The 19,904-nt window shown below is 46.6% G+C and overlaps 1 protein-coding gene across 1 annotated transcript in view; it reads right to left on the reverse strand.

The window, feature by feature from the left end:
* The window catches only part of STUB1 (STIP1 homology and U-box containing protein 1), a 184,106-nt gene that overhangs the window by 80,383 nt on the left and 83,819 nt on the right, over positions 1 to 19,904 (reverse strand). The window contains exon 4 of the mRNA XM_069210638.1: positions 19,058 to 19,148. Within this exon, the coding sequence (XP_069066739.1) occupies positions 19,058 to 19,148 (91 nt within the window). The remainder of the gene's footprint in view (positions 1 to 19,057; positions 19,149 to 19,904) is intronic.

Consider the following 19,904-nt stretch of genomic DNA (forward strand, 5'->3'; position numbering starts at 1 on the left):
AAAACTTTCACTTTATTAAAACCACTTTTCAATGCCCTTTTACAAACTGCTGTACTAAGGTGAAACGGTTCTGCACGTTAATAAAATACACTGTTTTAACTTTAAAGAGATTTTATCATATTTTTACACTTTTGTCTAAAGACATCTTTAACAAATGAAGGTGTTCATAAATTTAAGTGGTGCAGGACAACCTAATTACTTTTTCTTAACTTCATTTAACCTTTAAATAAATGCTTGCCCGTTTATTTTTTATTTTTTTAATGTTAGTGCTGAGTCGAGTGAATAGCCCTAGTTCTGCTGTTGATCAGGGGGCCACATGTAAAGGTCAAGAGGGACACATGCGGCCTCGGGCTGTACTTTGAGTATCACTGCCGGAGAAAAGGACTGTTATTTCTCAAATACACGGTTTAATGTGGAGATTTTAGCAATCATGGATCTGAAAACAACATATAGAGAAAAATATTTTACCATCTTCTAGTTCTATAACTTTCTGCTTTTTTATTTACTCAAGAGGAAGAAAAGTCTTTGTGCCATACTTTGCAGGTAAAATTTGGATGGGTAACTAAACATGCCTTTTCCACTGTGTACTAGTAGTAAACGGGATTCAAAGTGCCTCCCTTAGCTAGAAACACAAGAGGACTGCAGGTTCACCCTAGTTCCTCTGTCCACAAGCCAACCGCAGGCATCTTTTTTTTTTTTTTTTTTAGCGGCCAAGCAGTCTCTCCTCTACTGTTCCTTCCCCCGGTTCAGTCTTATGATCAGTTTGGCAAATCTACAGTCACACAATGCATGCAACACAAACACGACTGGCATACTATTTATTCTGCATCCCCTCCAAGCTTGCACAGCAAGTCATTTATTCATTTGATCTCCGGAACAGACTTTCATGTTTGTTTCTCCTAGGATTACTATTTCTGTGATGTATTATCTCTTCTATTTGGTCAGGGACTTTACTGGCATAAGCACTAGCGTTCCCTGAACCGAAATTAGCATTGCTGAAGAACAACAAGTAAATACACTTTCCTTTGTTGCATCTTCTAGTTTTGCCTCGAGTCACACCTCATGGGATGCCAGATTGCTCCATCAAGGCCTGCCTTTCCGTGGCAAAGCTGTTCCTGTCACCCGTTTACACCTGGAAGTCATCCTGACCACTGCCAGCACAGTGAAAGATACTGGGCCAGTTGAGTGGCGATTAATGATGTTAAGCAGTCTGCTTACATCTGGCAGCAGGTGAGAAGCTGAAGCTTTCTTCTATTTGTATTCCTTTCTGTCTTTCTCTCCTTATGGTGGCAACTTTTATGCTCTTACAGCCAGCCACCCATCCCAACCTTTTTATTGTTTTTGCCTCACCTGACTACTTTTTATTGGTTCTTGGTTGTCAATGCAGACTCTCCTGTTACACTGATATAAACATGGCCTAACTTAAAGGACGTCCTTTACTTCGATTTAAAGTTCTTCTCTTGATAAGCCATTATTTAACTATGTTTCTTGTTAATTTATCCGTTTTCTTTCTTTAATTCCACTTTTTAAATAAAAATGCTTTTTATTAACATTTCTGATAAGTCACATAAAAACATACATGAAAATGATACATCTGAAACATTAGGGCAAGACCTTCAATGCAAGATAATGTATGCCTTGTTATAAAGGGAACTGTTTTTTTTAATTTTATGTAGATATCGTAATTAAGAGAAACACTGAATGCTTTGTTGCCATTATGTAGGCATTTTGGGGGGTTTCATTGGTGAGAACTCTTCACCTTATTTAAAAGTGCTCTGGGATCCTAAACCTGGAGATATATAGGTATCTTCATTTAATTCATATACCCTAAATAAGAGAACTGGTGTCACAAAAGTAAGGGGAACTTGTGCATGTGTCATTTCATAGACACCTAAATGAAATTCACAGGCCAATCTTATCTACAGCTACATAAAAAAGCACAACGTCAAAAAAAGCATTTAATCATTTGGGGAGCAGAGTGAGGCAAGTTTTAAAGAGTTTAAGCAGTAAATGAAAACATTTGGATGAGCAGTTGAAAGTTCTTACTCTAATGTGATGCTATACTTGCATAAAAGGCTCCCTTTCTCCCTTCAACTTTGGGATTCACTTTCTTAAGGGCCTTTTTAGGAATGATTTCAAAACACCTGAAAGGAGGTGGATATCTGCAAATATCTGTGCCAAAGATCAAATAAAACTTTTATGTCACAATAACAAACTTATGCAGACACCACACAGAGAATAGTTAAATTCTGTTTGTAGCATGTAGTAATGTAGATACAGATGCTCAACATACTCCCGTCAACTAGTGTTGGGTTCAGACATTTGCAAGTTGCTTTTCTTCAAAGAAAGACTTACAAGTCATGAGATGAACTGGGTCTCCACCCTTAGTAGGCAACGAACATGGGCAACAACTCCATATTAAGTTGTTTTTTCCTACCATCAGGTTCGGATGTGAACAGATGGGGGTACAGGCCTTCACATTTTCTTCGGGCCTGCATGGTGATTCTTTTACACCTACACTTGGAAAAACCTTAGTCGCCTGTGTTTCTTCTCTCAAAGACACTATTTGGAGACCAACCTCATCAATCGACTCCTGAAAGCTGCATGCCTCTTTTCATTGAAAAAGTGCCGCCGGCACACTTGACAACTTCAACAAACACCTTCAGAGTGAGGGAGGTGAGGGTGCAGGCCCTTCAGGTATTGCGCCCTGTCAGCCATTACCCAGCCCAAAAGCCATCTTTTCCAGCAGTTCTGACTGAAAGGGAGGAAAGGAGGATTTCCTTGCTCTCCAAGACCAGTAGCCCTTGAATGAAGACCTCTGCCACAGGTGTAAGGACGATCGGTTCAGACACCCACTTCAAACCTTTCAAGAGGCCTAACGCAGTCAGGGCACCTTTCCAGAGGGAGTCTGTGGTTGAGCACCATGCACAGAGCACCACACTTTCCACGGCCTTTGCAGCTTTCAGGCTCCAGTAAGCACCGAACAAAGGCCTTGGACCCAACTGAAAAAAAGGACTTGCCGAAGAGTATCACTCCCTCTCAGCCACCAAAGACACACCTCATTTACACTCAAAGAGGAAGGTCCCTTCAATGCTGGAGCCTGAGCCATGGTTTTAAAACTCTTTTTATTGGATTTTTCACAGGTGCATACCATATCCAGAGAAAGTATACAGAACAGTACTTTACATCAGCACCAGGGTTGATGAATAAGTACAACAGTCTCCCCCCCCCCCACCCCCCCAAACCACCCACAGACACAAACATATCCTCACACATTTCTATAATTGTTCTCTTTCCCACATCATACGTATCCCAGTCCCTCTGCCCCGCAATAGTCCGTATTTTACAGTCTGCACCATACACCGGTGGGTCCATAGTCCATAAATTCCTATACATTTAATGAATGGTATGCCGACAAGGCCCCCCAGACCCTCCCAAACTTTCATGGGCAGATGTTACCTTTTCTGCTTTCATGAATGCATCCATCCCTCTTCTCCATGTGTCCACCATGGGGCCTAACTCCGATCTCCACAGAAGGGCGGCATCCCTCTTAGCCACCACCAACCCGAGATTACATAATATGAGCCTGGCCTGGGGCAATTCAATGTCGTTGGGGATTGCCAGTAGAATAAATATGGGGTCAAGAGGGATCTGCTTCGACTGCACCCCCTGCAGTTCCCCCACAATCTTTGTCCAATAGTCCTGTATAACAGGACATCCCCAAATGGTATATAAGAAAGTACCAATTTGCCCCTGGCATCGGAGACAGTTTGGGTGATGCACCCTCTGCATAGTATGTAGACGCTGTCTATTGTAGTAAACCCTATGAAGTATCTTGAACTGGATTACTCGCAACTTTAATCTAATGGCTACTTCTCGTGGGAACATCAGTGCTGCTTCCGAGTCTATGTCTTCCAGTTCCCCTATCTCAGCCTCCCACCGATTGCGTAGTCTGCAGTGTATCCGCATATTGTTTTTAATGGTCCTATACACCATAGACACAGCTTTAATATTTAACTTTCCCATCAACAATTTGCCTTCCAATGGAGCATATGCGGGTATTCCCCCCCACAGGAGCCCCTCTGCCCTCCATGCATGTCTCAATCGAGCATAGTAGAAGAACTGCGTTCTGTTGAGCCCATATGCAGCCCGTAGTGACTCATAAGGCATGAGATCTCCCCCTTCTTACACATCTCTGAAGTTGGAAATTCCAATGTGATCCCACCCCTCAAAAGCAGGTCAATTTACCTATTTCCAGCAACCAGCATCCTTCCCACAAAGGGGTCATCTTGGTAGGCCTGTGCATCCATCCCAGTACCCTGGCCCACGCCCCAACAGCTGCCTAGGTAGAGAGTAGGAGACGACTCTCTCCCCCCACCTCCATAAAAGTACTGGAGACACAATTTCCCCTCCCACTGCAGTCTCTCCAACCGAAAAGTAGGAGGGTCCCCAGGGGCATATACCCACTCGTTAACATTGATCAGGTGTGCCGCCAAGTAGTATGGCTCTACATCTGGCCCAGATAGGCCCACCCTATACTGATTACGCTGCAGCGATTAAAGTGCAATTTGAGAATGTTTTTTCTCCCACAGAAAAAGTCTTATGTCTCGCACCAGGGTCTGGAAAAAGTCCAGGGGGATGCAGTAATATGTATTTTGTAAAACCTACAGCAACTTCAGGAGAGGGATCATCTTAAAAATAGCCACTTGACCAATCAAAGTAAGTGGGAGGCCCCTCCCCTAACACTCCATATCAGCCCGGCAGCTCCCAGTCACCCTTCCCAAGTTTCGGGCGGAGCAGGGGTCCGCCTTATGTGTCATGAACAGGCCAAGGTATTTGTAAGGAAATGCCTCCCCTAACTTTTTGCCTTTGCTGATGCTAAGTTATGATTTGAAGGAAGAAGTTCTATCCCCTGAGGGAACTGAGCCTATGGAGTTAGAACCTTTCCAGCTCTTTGACCCAGGGGGACCCTCAAGTGAACAGCTGTGCAAGGGGCAAGAAACTTGTCCCTATCTTGAAGGCCTAAGACAGCAAGCTGCTGGACAAGAAAAAGGAATTCTCAGTGGAACACGCAGGGTCTATTGGGAAGATGGACTCCTTTACACTAAGGCAAGAGATCTCAAACCTGGTGCCACTAGGAGAGTGGTAGTGCCTCAGGAGTTTAGGGAGTTCATTCTGACCTTAGCCCATGACATTCCCCTTGCTGGGCATTTGGGACAAACCAAGACATGGGAGAGGTTAGTCAACCATTTCTATTGGCCCAATATGTCCCAGAAGGTAGAGGAGTTTTGTAGCCTGTGCCACCTGTAAAGCCGGTGGTAACACAGGTGGCCATCCAAAGACCCCCCTCATTCTACTTCCAGTGGCAGGGGTCCCCTTTGAAAGATTGGGAGTGGATATAGTGGGTCCACTTGAACCTCCCACAGCATCAGGGAATCAGTATATCCTAGTAGTAGTGGATCATGCTACTAGGTACCCTGAGGCAATTCCGCTTAGGTCCACTACTGCCCCTGCAGTAGCCAAAGCACTCATTGGTATTTTTACCAGAGTGGGATTTCCTAAGGTGGTTTCTGACAGAGGTACCAACTTCATGTCAGCTTACCTGAAACATAAGTGGAATAAGTGTGGGGTGACTTACAAATTCACCACACCATACCATCCACAAACCAATGGTCTTGTTGAGAGATTTAACAAGACACTGAAGGGCATGATCATGGGGTTCCCTGAAAAACTCAAAAGGAGATGGGATGTCCTCTTGCCATGCCTGTTTTTCGGCTACAGAGAGGTGCCTCAGAAAGGAATAGGGTTTTCCCCCTTTGAACTTCTGTTTGGCCATCCTGTTAAGGGACCACTAGCCCTTGTGAAAGAAGGCTGGGAGAGACCTCTCCATGAGCCTAAGCAAGTTATAGTGGACTATGTACTAGGCCTATGTTCCAGGATGGCAGAGTACATGGAAAAGTCAAGTAAAAACCTTGAGGCCAGCCAACAACTCTAGAAGATGTGGTATGACCAAAAGGCTGCTATGGTTGAGTTTCAGCCAGGACAGAAAGTCTGGGTTCTGGAGCCTGTGGCTCCCAGGGCACTTCAGGACAAATGGAGTGGCCCTTACCCAGTGCTAGAGAAGAAGAGTCAGGTCACCTACCTGGTGGACCTAGGCACTAGCAGGACCCCAAAGAGGGTGATCCATGTTAACCGCCTAACACTCTTCCATGACAGGGCAGATGTAAACATGTTATTGGTTACAGATGAGGACCAGGAAGCAGAGAGTGAACCTCTCCCAGATCTCCTCTCCACTGACCCTAAAGATGGCACAGTAGATGGAGTGATCTATTCAGACACCCTCTCTGGCCAACAGCAAGCTGACTGCAGACAAGTCCTCCAGCAGTTTGCTGAGCTCTTTTCCCTAACCCCTGTTCAGACACACCTGTATACCCATGATGTGGACACAGGAGACAGCATGCCTGTCAAAAACAAAATATTCTGACAGTCTGACCAAGTCAAAGAAAGCATCAAAGTGGAAGTCCACAAGATGCTGGAGTTGGGAGTGACTGAGCACTCTGACAGACCCTCGGCTAGCCCAGTGGTCTTAGTCCCCAAACCTCACACCAAAGATGGCAAGAGAGAGATAAGGTTCTGTGTGGACTGCAGAGGGCTTAATTCTGTCACCAAGACAGATGCTCACCCCATTCCAAGCGCAGATGAGCTGATTGACAAATTGGGTGCTGCCAAATACTTGAGTACCTTTGACTTGACAGCAGGGTACTGGCAAATAAGAATGCAACCAGGAGCAAAAGAGAAAACAGCACTCTCCACACCGGATGGCATTACCAGTTTACTGTGATGCCCTTTGGCTTAAAGAATGCCCCAGCCACCTTCCAAAGGTTGGTGAATCAAGTCCTTGCTGGCTTGGAGTCCTTTAGTGCAGCTTATCTTGATGATATTGCTGTCTTTAGCTCCAGCTGGCAGGATCACGTGGTCGACCTGAAGAAGGTTTTGCAGGCCCTGCAAGCAGCAGGCCTCTCTATCAAGGCATCGAAATGTCAGATAGGGCAGGGTACTGTGGTTTACTTGGGACACCTTGTAGGTGGAGGCCAAGTTCAGCCACTCCAACCCAAGATCCAGACTATTCTGGACTGGGTAGCTCCACAAACCCAGACTCAAGTCAGGGCATTCCTTGGCTTGACTGGTTACTATAGGAGGTTTGTGAAGGATTATCGATCAATAGTGACACCCCTCACAGAACTTACCTCCAAGAAAATGCCCAAGAAAGTTTACTGGACCTTGGGCTGTCAAAAGGCCTCTGACACCCTGAAGCAAGCAATGTGCACAGCACCAGTTTTGAAAGCTCCAGATTACTCTAAGCAGTTCGTTGTGCAGACAGATGCCTCTGAACATGGGATAGGAGCAGTCCTGTCGCAGACAAATGATGATGGCCTTGACCAGCCTGTTTCTTTCATTAGCAGAAGGTTACTCGCCAGGGAGCAGCACTGGAGTGCCATTGAGAGGGAGGTCTTTGCTGTGGTCTGGTTCCTGAAGAAGTTGAGACCATACCTTTTTGGTACTGACTTCATAGTTCGAACTGACCACAGACCTCTCAGATGGCTAATGCAAATAAAAGGAGAAAACCCTAAACTGTTGAGGTGGTCCATATCTCTACAGGGAATGGACTTTATAGTGGAACACAGACCTGGGACTGCCCATGCCAATGCAGATGGCCTTTCCAGGTTCTTCCACTTAGAAAATGAAGACTCTCTTGGGAAAGGTCAGTCTCATTCTCTCTTGTTTTGGAAGGGGGGGGGGGGTGTTGTATAAGGAAATGCCTCCTTGGCATGGTTATCCCCTAACTTTTTGCTTTTGCTGATGGGACCCTGCTAACCAGGCCCCAGCACCAGTGTTCTTTCCCTAAACTGTACCTTTGTCTCCACAATTGGCACAACCCTGGCACTCAGGTAAGTCCCTTGTAACTGGTACCCCTGGTACCAAGGGCCCTGATGCCAGGGAAGGTCTCTAAGGGCTGCAGCATGTCTCATGCCACCCTGGGGACCCCTCACTCAGCACATGCACACTGCCTCTCAGCTTGTGTGTACTGGTGGGGAGAAAATGACTAAGTCGACATGGCACTCCCCTCAGAGTGCCATGCCAACCTCACACTGCCTGTGGCATAGGTAAGTCACCCCTGTAGCAGGCCTTACAGCCCTAGGGCAGGGTGCACAATACCACAGGTGAGGGTATATGTGCATGAGCACTATGCCCCTACAGTGTCTAAGCAAAACCTTAGACATTGTAAGTGCAGGGTAGCCATAAGAGTATATGGTCTGGGAATTTGTCAAACACGAACTCCACAGTTCCATAATGGCTACACTGAAAACTGGGACGTTTGGTATCAAACTTCTCAGCACAATAAATGCACGCTGCTGCCAGTGTGCAATTTATTGTAACATACACCCAGAGGGCATCTTAGAGATGCCCCCTGAATACTTACCCGACTTCTAGTGTAGGCTGACCAGTTTCTGCCAGCTTGCCACACAACAGACAAGTTGCTGGCCACATGGGGAGAGAGTGCCTTTGTCACTCTGTGGCCAGGAACAAAGCATGTACTGGGTGGAGGTGCTTCTCACCTCCCCCTGCAGGAACTGTAACACCTGGCAGTGAGCCTCAAAGGCTCACCCTTTTTGTAACAGCACCCCAGGACATCCCAGCTAGTGGAGGTGCCCTACCCTCCGGCCACTGCCCCCACTTTTGGCGGCAAGGCTGGAGGAGATAATGAGAAAAACAAGGAGGAGTCACCCACCAGTCAGGACAGCCCCTAAGGTGTCCTGAGCTGAGGTGACTGCTACCTTGAGAAATCCTCCTTCTTGAAGTTTGGAGGATTCCCCCAATAGGATTAGGGATGTGCCCCCCCACCCCCTCCCCACAGGGAGGAGACACAAAGAGGGTGTAGCCACTCTCAAGGACAGTAGCCATTGGCTACTGCCCTCCCAGACCTAAACATACCCCTAAATTCAGTATTTAGGGGCTCCCCAGATCCCAGGAAATCAGATTCCTGCAACCTGAAGAAACAAGAAGGACTGCTGACCTACAAGCCTGCAGAGAAGGAGGAAGATGGCAACTGCTTTGGCCCCAGCCCTACCGACCGGTCTCCAACTTCGAAAACCTGCTCCAGCGACACATCAGACATGGACCAGTGACCTCTGAAGCCTCAGAGGACTGCCCTGGACTAAAGGACCAAGAAACTCCAGTGAACAGCGGCCCTGTTCAAAACCAGCTACTTCTTTGCAACAAAGAAGCAACTTCCAAAGACTGCACGTTTCTCGCCGGAAGCGTGAGACTTCACACTCTGCACCCAACGCCCCCGGCTCGAGATCCAGAGAACAAACACTTCAGGGAGGACTCCCTGGCGACTGCGAGCCCGTGAGTAACCAGAGATGACCCCTCTGAGCACCCCACAGCGACGCCTGCAGAGAGAATCCAGAGGCTCCTCCTGACCGTGACTGCCTGTAACAAGGGACCCGATGTCTGGAACCAACACTGCACCCGCAGCCCCCAGGACCTGAAGGAACCGAAATTCAACGCAGGAGTGACCCCCAGGCGACCCTCTGCCTAGCCCAGGTGGTGGCTGTCCTGAGAAGACCCCCATGTGCCTGCCTGCACCGCTAGAGTGACTCCCGGGTCCCTCCATTGTTTGCTACCTGAAACCCGACGCCTGCTTTGCACACTGCACCCGGCCGCCCCGTGCCGCTGAGGGTGTGTTTTGTGTGCCTACTTGTGCCCCCCCCCCAGTGCTCTACAAAACACCCCTGGTCTGCCCCCCCGGAGGACGTAGGTACTTACCTGCTGGCAGACTGGAACCGGAGCACCCCTGTTCCCCATAGGCGCCTATGTGTTTTTGGCATCTCTTTGACCTCTGCACCTGACCAGCCCTGAGCTGCTGGTGTGGTAACTTTGGGGTTGCCTTGAACTCCCAACGGTGGGCTGCCTATGCCCCAGAACTGAGACTTGTATGTGTTTTACTTACCTCCTAATCTAACCTTTACTTACCTCCCCCAGGAACTGTTGATTTTTGCACTGTGTCCAATTTGAAAATAGCTTATTGCCATTTTTACAAAGGCTGTACATGATATTGTTTTCATTCAGAGTTCCTAAAGTATCTAAGTGAAGTACCTTACATTTAAAGTGTTTATTGTAAATCTTGAACCTGTGGTTCTTAAAATAAACTAAGAAAATATATTTTTCAATATAAAAACCTATTGGCCTGGAGTAAGTCTTTGAGTGTGTGTTCCTCATGTATTGCCTGTGTGTCCAACAAATGCTTAACACTACCCTCTGATAAGCCTAATGCTCAACCACACTACCACAAAATAGAGCATTAGAATTATCTACTTTTGGCACTATCTTACCTCTAAGGGGAACCCTTGGACTCTGTGCACACCATTTCTTACTTTGAAATAGTATATACACACAGAACCAACATCCTACCGTATTCAAATCCCTCACTCTAATACTGTAATTGACTTGAGAGGAAGTGGAGAACTGTGTTCTCCTGCGGGGCATACAAGAGAGATCTATCCCAGTTAATCTGGTACCCAGAATAGCTCCCATACTCTGTAAATACCCGAAAAGGTCTTGGGAGGAAATCTAGGGGTCTCGCCACATATAAAAGTACGTCATCAGCGTATAAGGAAATGCGTTCCTTCTCCATCTCTTCCTCTCTCAGCCTGAACCCATGTAGCTTGGGATAAACACAGACCCTACATGCCAGGGATTCCATTGTGAGGGCAAATAAGAGGGACAAGGGACATCCCTGTCTAGTACACCTTTCAGTAGGAAACTCAGATGAAAGCGCCCCATTTACTCTAACAGCCACCACCGGATTACAGTAGAGCAACCTCACCCACTCCCGATATCTGGGGCCAACTCCGAATCTCTCCAAGATACCCTCCAAGAAGGGCCAATGCACAGCGCTAAATGCTTTTTCAGCATAGAGAGCAAAAAATGTGTGTGGATCTGGGCGCCGCAGGACAGTATGTATCCAGTTATGTGTGCGCCTCAAATTATATCTCGTGGACCTTCCCGGCATGAAGCCGGATTTGTCCCTATGAACTAGAGGGGTGATAACATCCTGGAGGCGCGTCGCTATAACTGTGGCCAACACTTTCATCTCTTGAGGAATATTGGTCTATGATGCACAGGACGCTTTAGGCCTTCCTTCTCTATGGATTACCATCATCTCTGCTTTCCTCAAGTCCGGAGGGAGGGCACCTTGGCTTCTCGCCTCCAGAGACATATTAAAGAGATGGGGGGGCCAAGAGATCCCCAAGTCTTTTGAAATGCTCCACTGGGAACCCGTTAGGGCCCGGGGCTTAACTTTAGCGCAGCCTTGTCATGGCCGTTTTAATCTCCTCCAAAGTGATATCTCTGTCCAAGACCACCCGAGCCTCAGCATCTAAAACTGGGACCACTATATGTTGTAGGTATTCCCTAATCCGGTGTGCATCCTGTAATGGGGGCATGCCTGTTATAAAGCCTGATATTAGCGGCAAAGGCCTCAGTAATATCTTTATTCAAGGAAACCCTAGCTCCCTCTGGGGGTCACAACCTCATCTACCCACCTCACTTCTATTTCTTTCATTCCCAGCCAAGCCAGGAGTTTCCCTGCTTTACCACCTGTTTCATAGAACCTATGCTGGACGGTGTGCAGCTGAGCTCTACTCTCCCTCACTGCCGTTTCCCTATACCTAACCCTAACTAGCTCCAACTGGCGAAGGGCGGGAGGGGCAGGAACCCGTGCCAAAGCCTCGTCCAACTCCAGAAGCTGCCGCTCAGTCATCCAGCGTTTCCGACGCCTTCCTTCTCTTCTGTGCCACTAAGTTCTGAGCACTATCCCGGATCACTGTCTTGTGTGCCGCCCAGAGCACCATAGGAGACTCAACCGACCTTATGTTTTCCCAGAAATATAATTCAGTGTCTACACAGAGCCCATGCGCCACCTCTTGATCCTGTAGGTCCCAGGCCCCCACCCTCCATCTCCGGGATCCCCCACCTTTACTCCCAATCCACATCATCAGAGGAAAATGGTCAGACAAGCCCCTAGCCAGGGAATCAGCCCGGTGGACAGTCCCCACTTCCCCCGCAGGGGTGAAAATATAATCCAATCTAGAAAAGACTCTGTGGGGCCCGGAAAAGTAGGAGCATTTCCTGTGGGTGGGATGGGCACACCGCCACAGGTCAGACAGTCCCAGTGCTGCCGCAAAGCAATACAATAGAGTATGGGGGGTAGCTCCCCTAGACAACCCAGAGCGATCCCGCTCCATCTCCATTACATCATTAAAAACACTCCCCATCACATGGAGCGGGGAATCCGCCTCCAGTAGAATCTCCGCTAGCTTTTCCAGCAAGGGAGCCCGAAGTCTGGGTGGGGAATAAGCCCTTAAAAACAATACTTCCTGTCTGCCCCAAAGTCCCTGTACCCCCACATATCTACCCGCTGCTGGGTCTGTCCATTGTCGAATGAGGCAGAAGGGAGGGGACTTGCGGATCGAAATCGCCACTCCCCTGGAACCAGAAGTATAGCCTGTGTGTGCCAATGTTACATAGGGCCCTCTATCTGGAATTTAACCTGGTGCTCTTAGGATGCGTCTCCTGCAAAAAAACAACATATGGGTTTAGTCTCTTTATATATTGAGACATCAAACCACGTTTCAACCTATCTCCATGAGCATTTACATTCCATGATAGTGCAGAGAAGGCCTGTAGGTCTATTCGGGGAGGCCCCAAATCACCTGCGGAGGTCATTGTAGTCAAAGAAGAAGTGTACTAAGCGGGGAGGGGACCTCCAACCTGGGACTCCTGAACACATGATCGGGACACCTGGAGTCCAGTAGTTCGTTAGGAGAGACCCATTAGGTATGTGTCTCTGGCTTATCTACATTCAACAAAAACAGTCAAGAACAAACCCCTCAAAGCAACCTTCCATCCCACCCCCTACAGGCCCCTGTGAGTACTAAACCCCATACATTGACTCGGCAGAAGTCGAGAAATCTGTAGTCCCCCCAGCCCCAAATCCCTTCACTTCAGAACTGCAAAACCCCAATCAAGGGTAGCCTCAGGGAAAAATAAGACCCCTTGGCTCAACCCTCAAAACAGGCAAAGTTACTTTATGTATGGAGAACACTCCAATACCACCTCCTTCTCCTCCTCACAAGCAGCAACCATGACTTTGTGTGGCAATATCCAGCTAGCTAACATATGTAAAGCAGCTACTTGGTCAAACCGGCGCTCTTTCACTAAGCATTATTTTGCAGCTATACCTGGTTGCAGGCTATTGTTGGGCAGATAGTCATGTATTCCAGCCATCTGTACCATCCACACACCAGCCACCGCTTGTAGGTGTTATTGGTTCAGACTCTACGTAGAGCATGTGTATGTAGAGCAACACATGATACCAACAAAAAATGTTACCCTGTAGGCATCTGTTCTTAGCATGCAGTGCTGTAGTTTCACAGGTCCCCAACCTTCTCCCTCGAAGAATGCAGTTCTATCTGCAGATCTCTTCTTACTTCCACACTATGCATGGTGCATTATAAAACATTCATTTGATACCCCACACTTACTCTCAACCTTTGAGTGAAAAATAATCTAGCACAGTTGTTGCCCATGTGCACTGTTTACTAAGGGTAGAATCACAGAGCCTCTCATGACTCAAAAGCTTTTCTTCAAAGAAAAGCAACTTGCAAATGTCCATGTCAATCTCAACCACTGCAGACATTATCTGCAGAAAGCAATAATGTTACTGCCATGGGGAATGAGCCACTCTCCAGCCCAGTAAAGAGTAGTTCTAGTAGTGTTTATTGTTTTAGTACTTGAAAGACTTCACCCACTATTTGCTATATTTTAAGAGCTTGATATTATAAGCATTTTAAGCATTATAATCATTTTCATACAATCAAATTCTTGAGATCAGCTCAGTCAGACTGCAAGCTATGCAATTGGAAAGCTTCCTTGTAAGAGTAGTATCACAATAAAGACAAGCATCCTAAAGTATGTTGTGGACAAAAACATGTAACAAAGTTGAGGGAGCAATTTGCCATCTCCAAGCAACTAACATTAACTGGATTCAGTTGAGGTTACCACAGCAGATCCTCTGGGGCCAGTCCTGAATGCAGAACGCAACGTTCTTAAATACCTACACCATGTTGTAGGAAAGTGCCCCTTTTTTACAAGGTGACCGCCACTTTTTGCCTTGTACATGATGCAATTTTCACTGAAAGTGCACTGGGTTCCTGCTAACTAGCCCCCCAGTACCAGATCTCATTCCCTAAAACTGTGCAATTGTTCCCCAATTGGCAATACCATTGGTCCCTCTGTAAGTCCCTACTAAATGGCACCACTAGTACCTAGGGCATGGGTACCAAAAAGGGTTTCCAAGGGCTGCAGCATGTATTGTGCCACCCTCAGGGACCTCTCCTCAACCTAACACATGCAGACTGCCACTGCAGGCTGCATGCCTTGGTGCAGCTAAAAGTGAAAACACAACATGGCACACAGCCTGTGTGCCCTGTCCCCTAACATTGCATGTAATATCTGTAAGTCACCCCGACAGCAAGTCTTACAGCACTAAAGCAGGGTGCATTATATAACGTGGGAGGGCATATCTGACAGCGCAGATATGCCCCTCCTATGTCTTTGCCGAGTCGCAGACACAGTGAGTGAGCAGAGAAGCCATTTTAAGTACGTGCTGGACACTGGTCAATATGGGTTTCCAAGCTACATGATGGCTTCACTGAAAATAGGGACCTGTAAAACCTACCAACTACCCATGTGGGGACTGACTAGTTGTAGCCAGCCTGCCACCACCAGGCAAGATTCTGGTCACCTAGGGTGAGAGCCTTTGCTCTCGGGTTGTCAGAGACAAAGCCTTCTCTGGGCAAGGTGTTTACACCCCCCCACCCAACAGGATGAACAGCAAATCTGCATTCCAGGGCAGGGGGCTTCAAAGAAGCCTAGCGCCCTTGGTATGCAGATCTGGCTACACTCAAAGCTAAAATGCCGACTCGCAACCCTCCGCCCCTCCACCAGGCTCATTTAGCACTGGGACAGCTGGGAAATTTAGTATTCAGAGGTGTGTCCACCCCTCAGGTCAGTCCCACCCCTAAGGTGAGCTGCCTGATGTGAACACCACATTTAGAAATCTGCTGTCTTGGTTTTGGCAGAAGAAGGAACTCTGGGACAGGGTTATGCCCACTTCCCACAGGAAGTGGTCATAAAAGGGGCGTGGTGGCCCCAGGGGTAAGTAGCCCTACTACCCTACACTTCCCTAAAACGCCCCTAAGTTAAGTTTTTAGGGAGCCCATGACACCAGAAAATCAGATTCCTTCTGACTTAAGGAGGATACCCAAGAACTGCAAAAGCAAAGACTGAGGAAGGAGCACCTGAGTTGGCCCCCGCCCTGCCAGTCTGTCAACTGTTCCCGCTGATTTGCACTAAAGTCGACTCGTCCCGAAGCTGCTGTGCCTCCAAAAGCCTGGGAGGACTGCCTGCCTCAAATAAAGACTCAGGACCTCGTGGACCAGCGGAGCTGCTTCCCAATGCATTTTGCAGGCAGCCCTAGAGACCTGAGAGGACTCTGGACTGCAAAAACCTGACACCGGAAAGCACCACTGCACCTGTGCTGTCTAGCCCGAGTTGAAGTGGGACAATGGTGCCAATGTGGTCCCCCAGCCCTTCAGAGACAGAGTCCACCGTGGACTTTCCCACTGCAGACTCCCAGATGCTGCTTGCCCCGGCCCACAGGCCCCCTCAACAGTGAGTGCTCTTGGTGGAGAAAACACGACGTCTCAGGGCACATCTGCACCCGTCACCCTTGGCTCATGGAGAAGAGGACTGAAGGTGACCCTCTGTCCCTGAGCACTCAAGACTTGAACCCACCTGTTGGTTTCCCGGGACTGGACTATAGACAAACATTGGGTAGTCGATCCTGCACTACACCTCTGCAACCGACCGTCCCAGTGCCGCCCGGAGTGACCTGTTGGTGAGGTCCTAAACCTTGCCCAATACTTACCTTAAGTCCAGGAGATTGGTCCTGTAAGTCTCTGTACAATACCTGAATGCAGTACTTCATTTTTCTCTCCATAGGATAACATTGAAGCTTCCACAAGTTGAATTGTCGACTTTTCAATACTGTAGAGTTTTTTAAAAAGTTTTTTTCAGTTTTTTTTTTTTTTTTTACAAAATGTACTCACCTGATTGTACTGATTCTGTTACCTAAACATATATAAAGATACTTATTATTTTAGTAAATTGGTGTGGATCTCCTTGTGCTTTGTGTCTCATTTACTGACTGTGTATTTGCAGATGTATAACTCTGCTCGATCACACTACTCCCTAAAAGAGCACCTCAGAATTGCTAGAGATGAAGTAGGGGTACAGCCTATCCAGACAGAGGAAGCGTACTGACTACATACATGTATCTGGAGGGTGGAGAACCAGGCACTGAAGTGAAGGAGGATGGAGACAGGGCTTCCCTTAGAAATTCAACGAGGACCTTCTTAGCAAAGAGATACTGATTAGTTCCTACAAAGGGAAGCCATTTGGTAGATGATTGGACTGAAGCATGGGACTGCAGTTTCAGTTGGTGAAGGTGAGGAAGTTTCTAGGCAGGGCCTGTTCTTTTGTCTGTCCTGGAATATTGTTCAGAAGAATTATGCCAGCTAAGTGCAGACATCCAGGAACTTTCCTGTGGCCTTGTTTTGGATACTCCAGATTGAAGCCAACATCACTGTTACCTACTGTGAGGGTCATCATCTCGTACAAAGGCTCTGTCTGAAGAACCAGCAGAAAATGACATTTGAGAGTGAACCATCCCAAACCTGTACCAACACCTGAGACAGTGGATTTGCATCCCTTCTTTGGAAAATGTATGTAAAAGTGGGATCCAAAACACTTCACCTTGTTCCAGTTCCTTCATGGCTAGAGGGAAGGAGTGCTTTGCAGAGCACTGGAAGGACTGCTATGTAACTAAAGCTGAAGTGTGCATGGCATCCATTCTCAGATATGAGTGGAGATCATCTGAAGTCTACACTTACTGCTGGAGGGGCTGAGGTCTTCCTCCCTGCCTGCCCGGTGACAGAGGAAAGGAGTGTGCTTGACCCTTCCAGAGGAAAGGCTGGCCAGCTCATTCCCAGTAGGTAGAATAGCAAAATAAAGTAAGTGAATACAAAACAGTTAAGCCACTAGATGTGAGCTTGTAAGAAAGAGGAGCTGAATAATATTCACAGAATACACACTGTTCACTGTCAACGCCACCCGGTCTTCAAGTGGTGCTAGCCATCATTTTGTTTCACTGTCCACTGTCAACAACCTCCCCCAGTCCAGCCATCATTTTGTTTCAAGATGTTTCATTCCAAATAATGGCCTCTTCTATATCCTTAACATTCATGGTAAGCCATTTATGTTTGTAGGATAATCTGGACAATCTTGCATGCATATCATATATTGCTTGTTCTCCTGATATTAGTAGGGGGTCGTTTTCCCTAGGTGATCTAGTATTTCCTGAAGTTCACATGTGTAGGTGCCACATGCCCACCCTTGGCTACTAAACAATACCAATAATTATGAGGAAGAGGGAGTGATCAAGATCTCTCGCTGGTCATGAAGTTTGTGTGTTATACTAGGAATGTACTATATTGTTATAAAAAGTAATCTAATCAACACTATGGGAAAATAAGCCCTGAATAAAAGGAGGACATTTTGTTTACTGCCGTGGTTCTCTCTCTATAGAGAGCACTCTGTCCCAATGTCACTGTAAAGTTGGCTAGACCAGTGGTACGGACCAGCACTATGTTCTACATTAATAAAGTCAATTAAAACACCACCCATAATTATAATAGTGGAGTCCTCAGTTTCTGGCAAAGGGTACCAGGGTAACCTATTTCTCTTAACATTCAAGGATGATTTTTAGGTGAGGCACGTAAGCACAGCCACATTATCACAACCTCATTAACCCATGACCACGACAATATGACCATAAGGGACCAGTCACTTCTTTTTCACAGTTGATCGTCCAAAGATAAACATATAAAATCTGCCTTTACACAAGGATTGCTTAGTTTGGGGGAGGGTTCCTCTCCCTTTTAAAAGTGTTCAGTAATTCAGCACAAGTGGGATGATACTAAGTTCATATGACTATCAATGAAGATTCCATGATAGACAAATAAGAAAGACTCAAGGATCATGATGGTGGTCACTCAATTGCACTGATCATAGTATGAAGCAGACAGATTTCAACTGTTGATTATAGGTAACAAAATGTCAGTTATAGAATCATACTGATAAAAGATTAACTCCACAGAATGGGCCAGCACTTCACTGTAGAGACAATGCGTGTCTATGGGAGGCTGGACCTATGAAAGTCACACTTTGTAGCAAGATCTCCCACCTATTAAAGAGATTACCTTAAGAATGGACAGTTGCTTCCAACTGTCTCATCTCCACTGCAGAAACAAAAAATCCTTAGGATGGGCAACAGACAACCAGGGTTTCCTGTGTCACTAAAAAGACAATCTGAATGGATTCCCTTTATTTTAACTCATTACAGCACACATACAGTGAGTTGGAGTGGAAACAAAATGTGTAGGAAAACAAAATAAAAATGGTAAACGCAAACAATTCTGGACTGAATAGTTTGGCTGTTCCACTTATGGGGAGGGATGTACAATCAAATAAGCAGAACAATATTGCAGTTTATGTGCATTCAGTAGGGGTCTATGTTTGATAATTTACACTACACAGAGCCTTAGACAATGACTCTTAAAAGGAAACAGCCACTGTGAACCACCTGGGTGATGCCTGTAATCAAAGCCTTATGAATGACAGCACGTGCCAGAGTGTATGGTGCAGGACAGGTTGTATGAACATATACAGTATATTCATATGTGGGTTCCACTAGGGTTTAGATATGTCAAAACTCAAACATCCGCAGGTGGCACTTAGGTGGAATGGACTAGCTGAAAACCCTCTTCTTTCCCAGCAACACAAGCTGCAGAGAATCAGGATGCCTCACATGTTTGCCTTCGATGTTGGCGAGTTCAAGACGGCTCCTGGTCTCTTCTATCTTCTCCTCATTCTGTTCTCTCTTATACTGCTCCATCTCTCTATGAGAGAATCAGAAAGGAAAAAGTTACTCAGTGAATTAATTCCAGATGCCTGCCTCCATGGACCTACAAACATGTTTTACTACTTCACTCCCTCCCCTACTTGAGACAGAGCACGTGCTAGTGGCATCAGCAGCCCAGCTCCCCCTCCACTCCACAAAGCTATTCTGCCTCCGAACATCAACAAGGTATACATGTGCATAAATAGATAAAGAACATGGTAGACACGGTGCATGAAGGAAAAGGAGACAAAGAGCTAAGAAACACAACGGTTAAAAGAGTAGGGTTTTTTTGTTTTGTTTTTTACACTTACTCCATTTTAGAGTCTTAGTCACCTTTTAAGCCCTACCGTAAGTGGCTAAGGCAAAGTACTGTCAAGTGTGGCATGACCAAACCCTGAATGGAGTTAGCTGTGAGCACTGAAACAAATTCTGAGTTTGGTCAAGCTGCACTCAAGTGACTGCTCTGCAGATCATGATTATGAGAATATGCTCTTGGAATGCCATTGGCACTGAATTAGAATCAACATCACAAGCATTTTACCAACAGAATGGGGAAACCTCTGAAAGGAATACAACTCTCCACCTAGAATCAATTTTCGCTAAGCTAAGGTTACTACAGATTTCAATCAATGGAAGTACACATAAGCCAGGTTTAATCTTGTTAGAACATTATTTCTAGATTGTGTAGCATCTGCTCTTTAACTCATTACCAGAGGACTTTCAAAATGGTACTGGTTCTTCACTATAGTGACTG

This window comes from Pleurodeles waltl, chromosome 10 (genome assembly GCF_031143425.1).
Source record: "Pleurodeles waltl isolate 20211129_DDA chromosome 10, aPleWal1.hap1.20221129, whole genome shotgun sequence".
Classification (NCBI taxonomy): Eukaryota; Metazoa; Chordata; class Amphibia; order Caudata; family Salamandridae; genus Pleurodeles; species Pleurodeles waltl.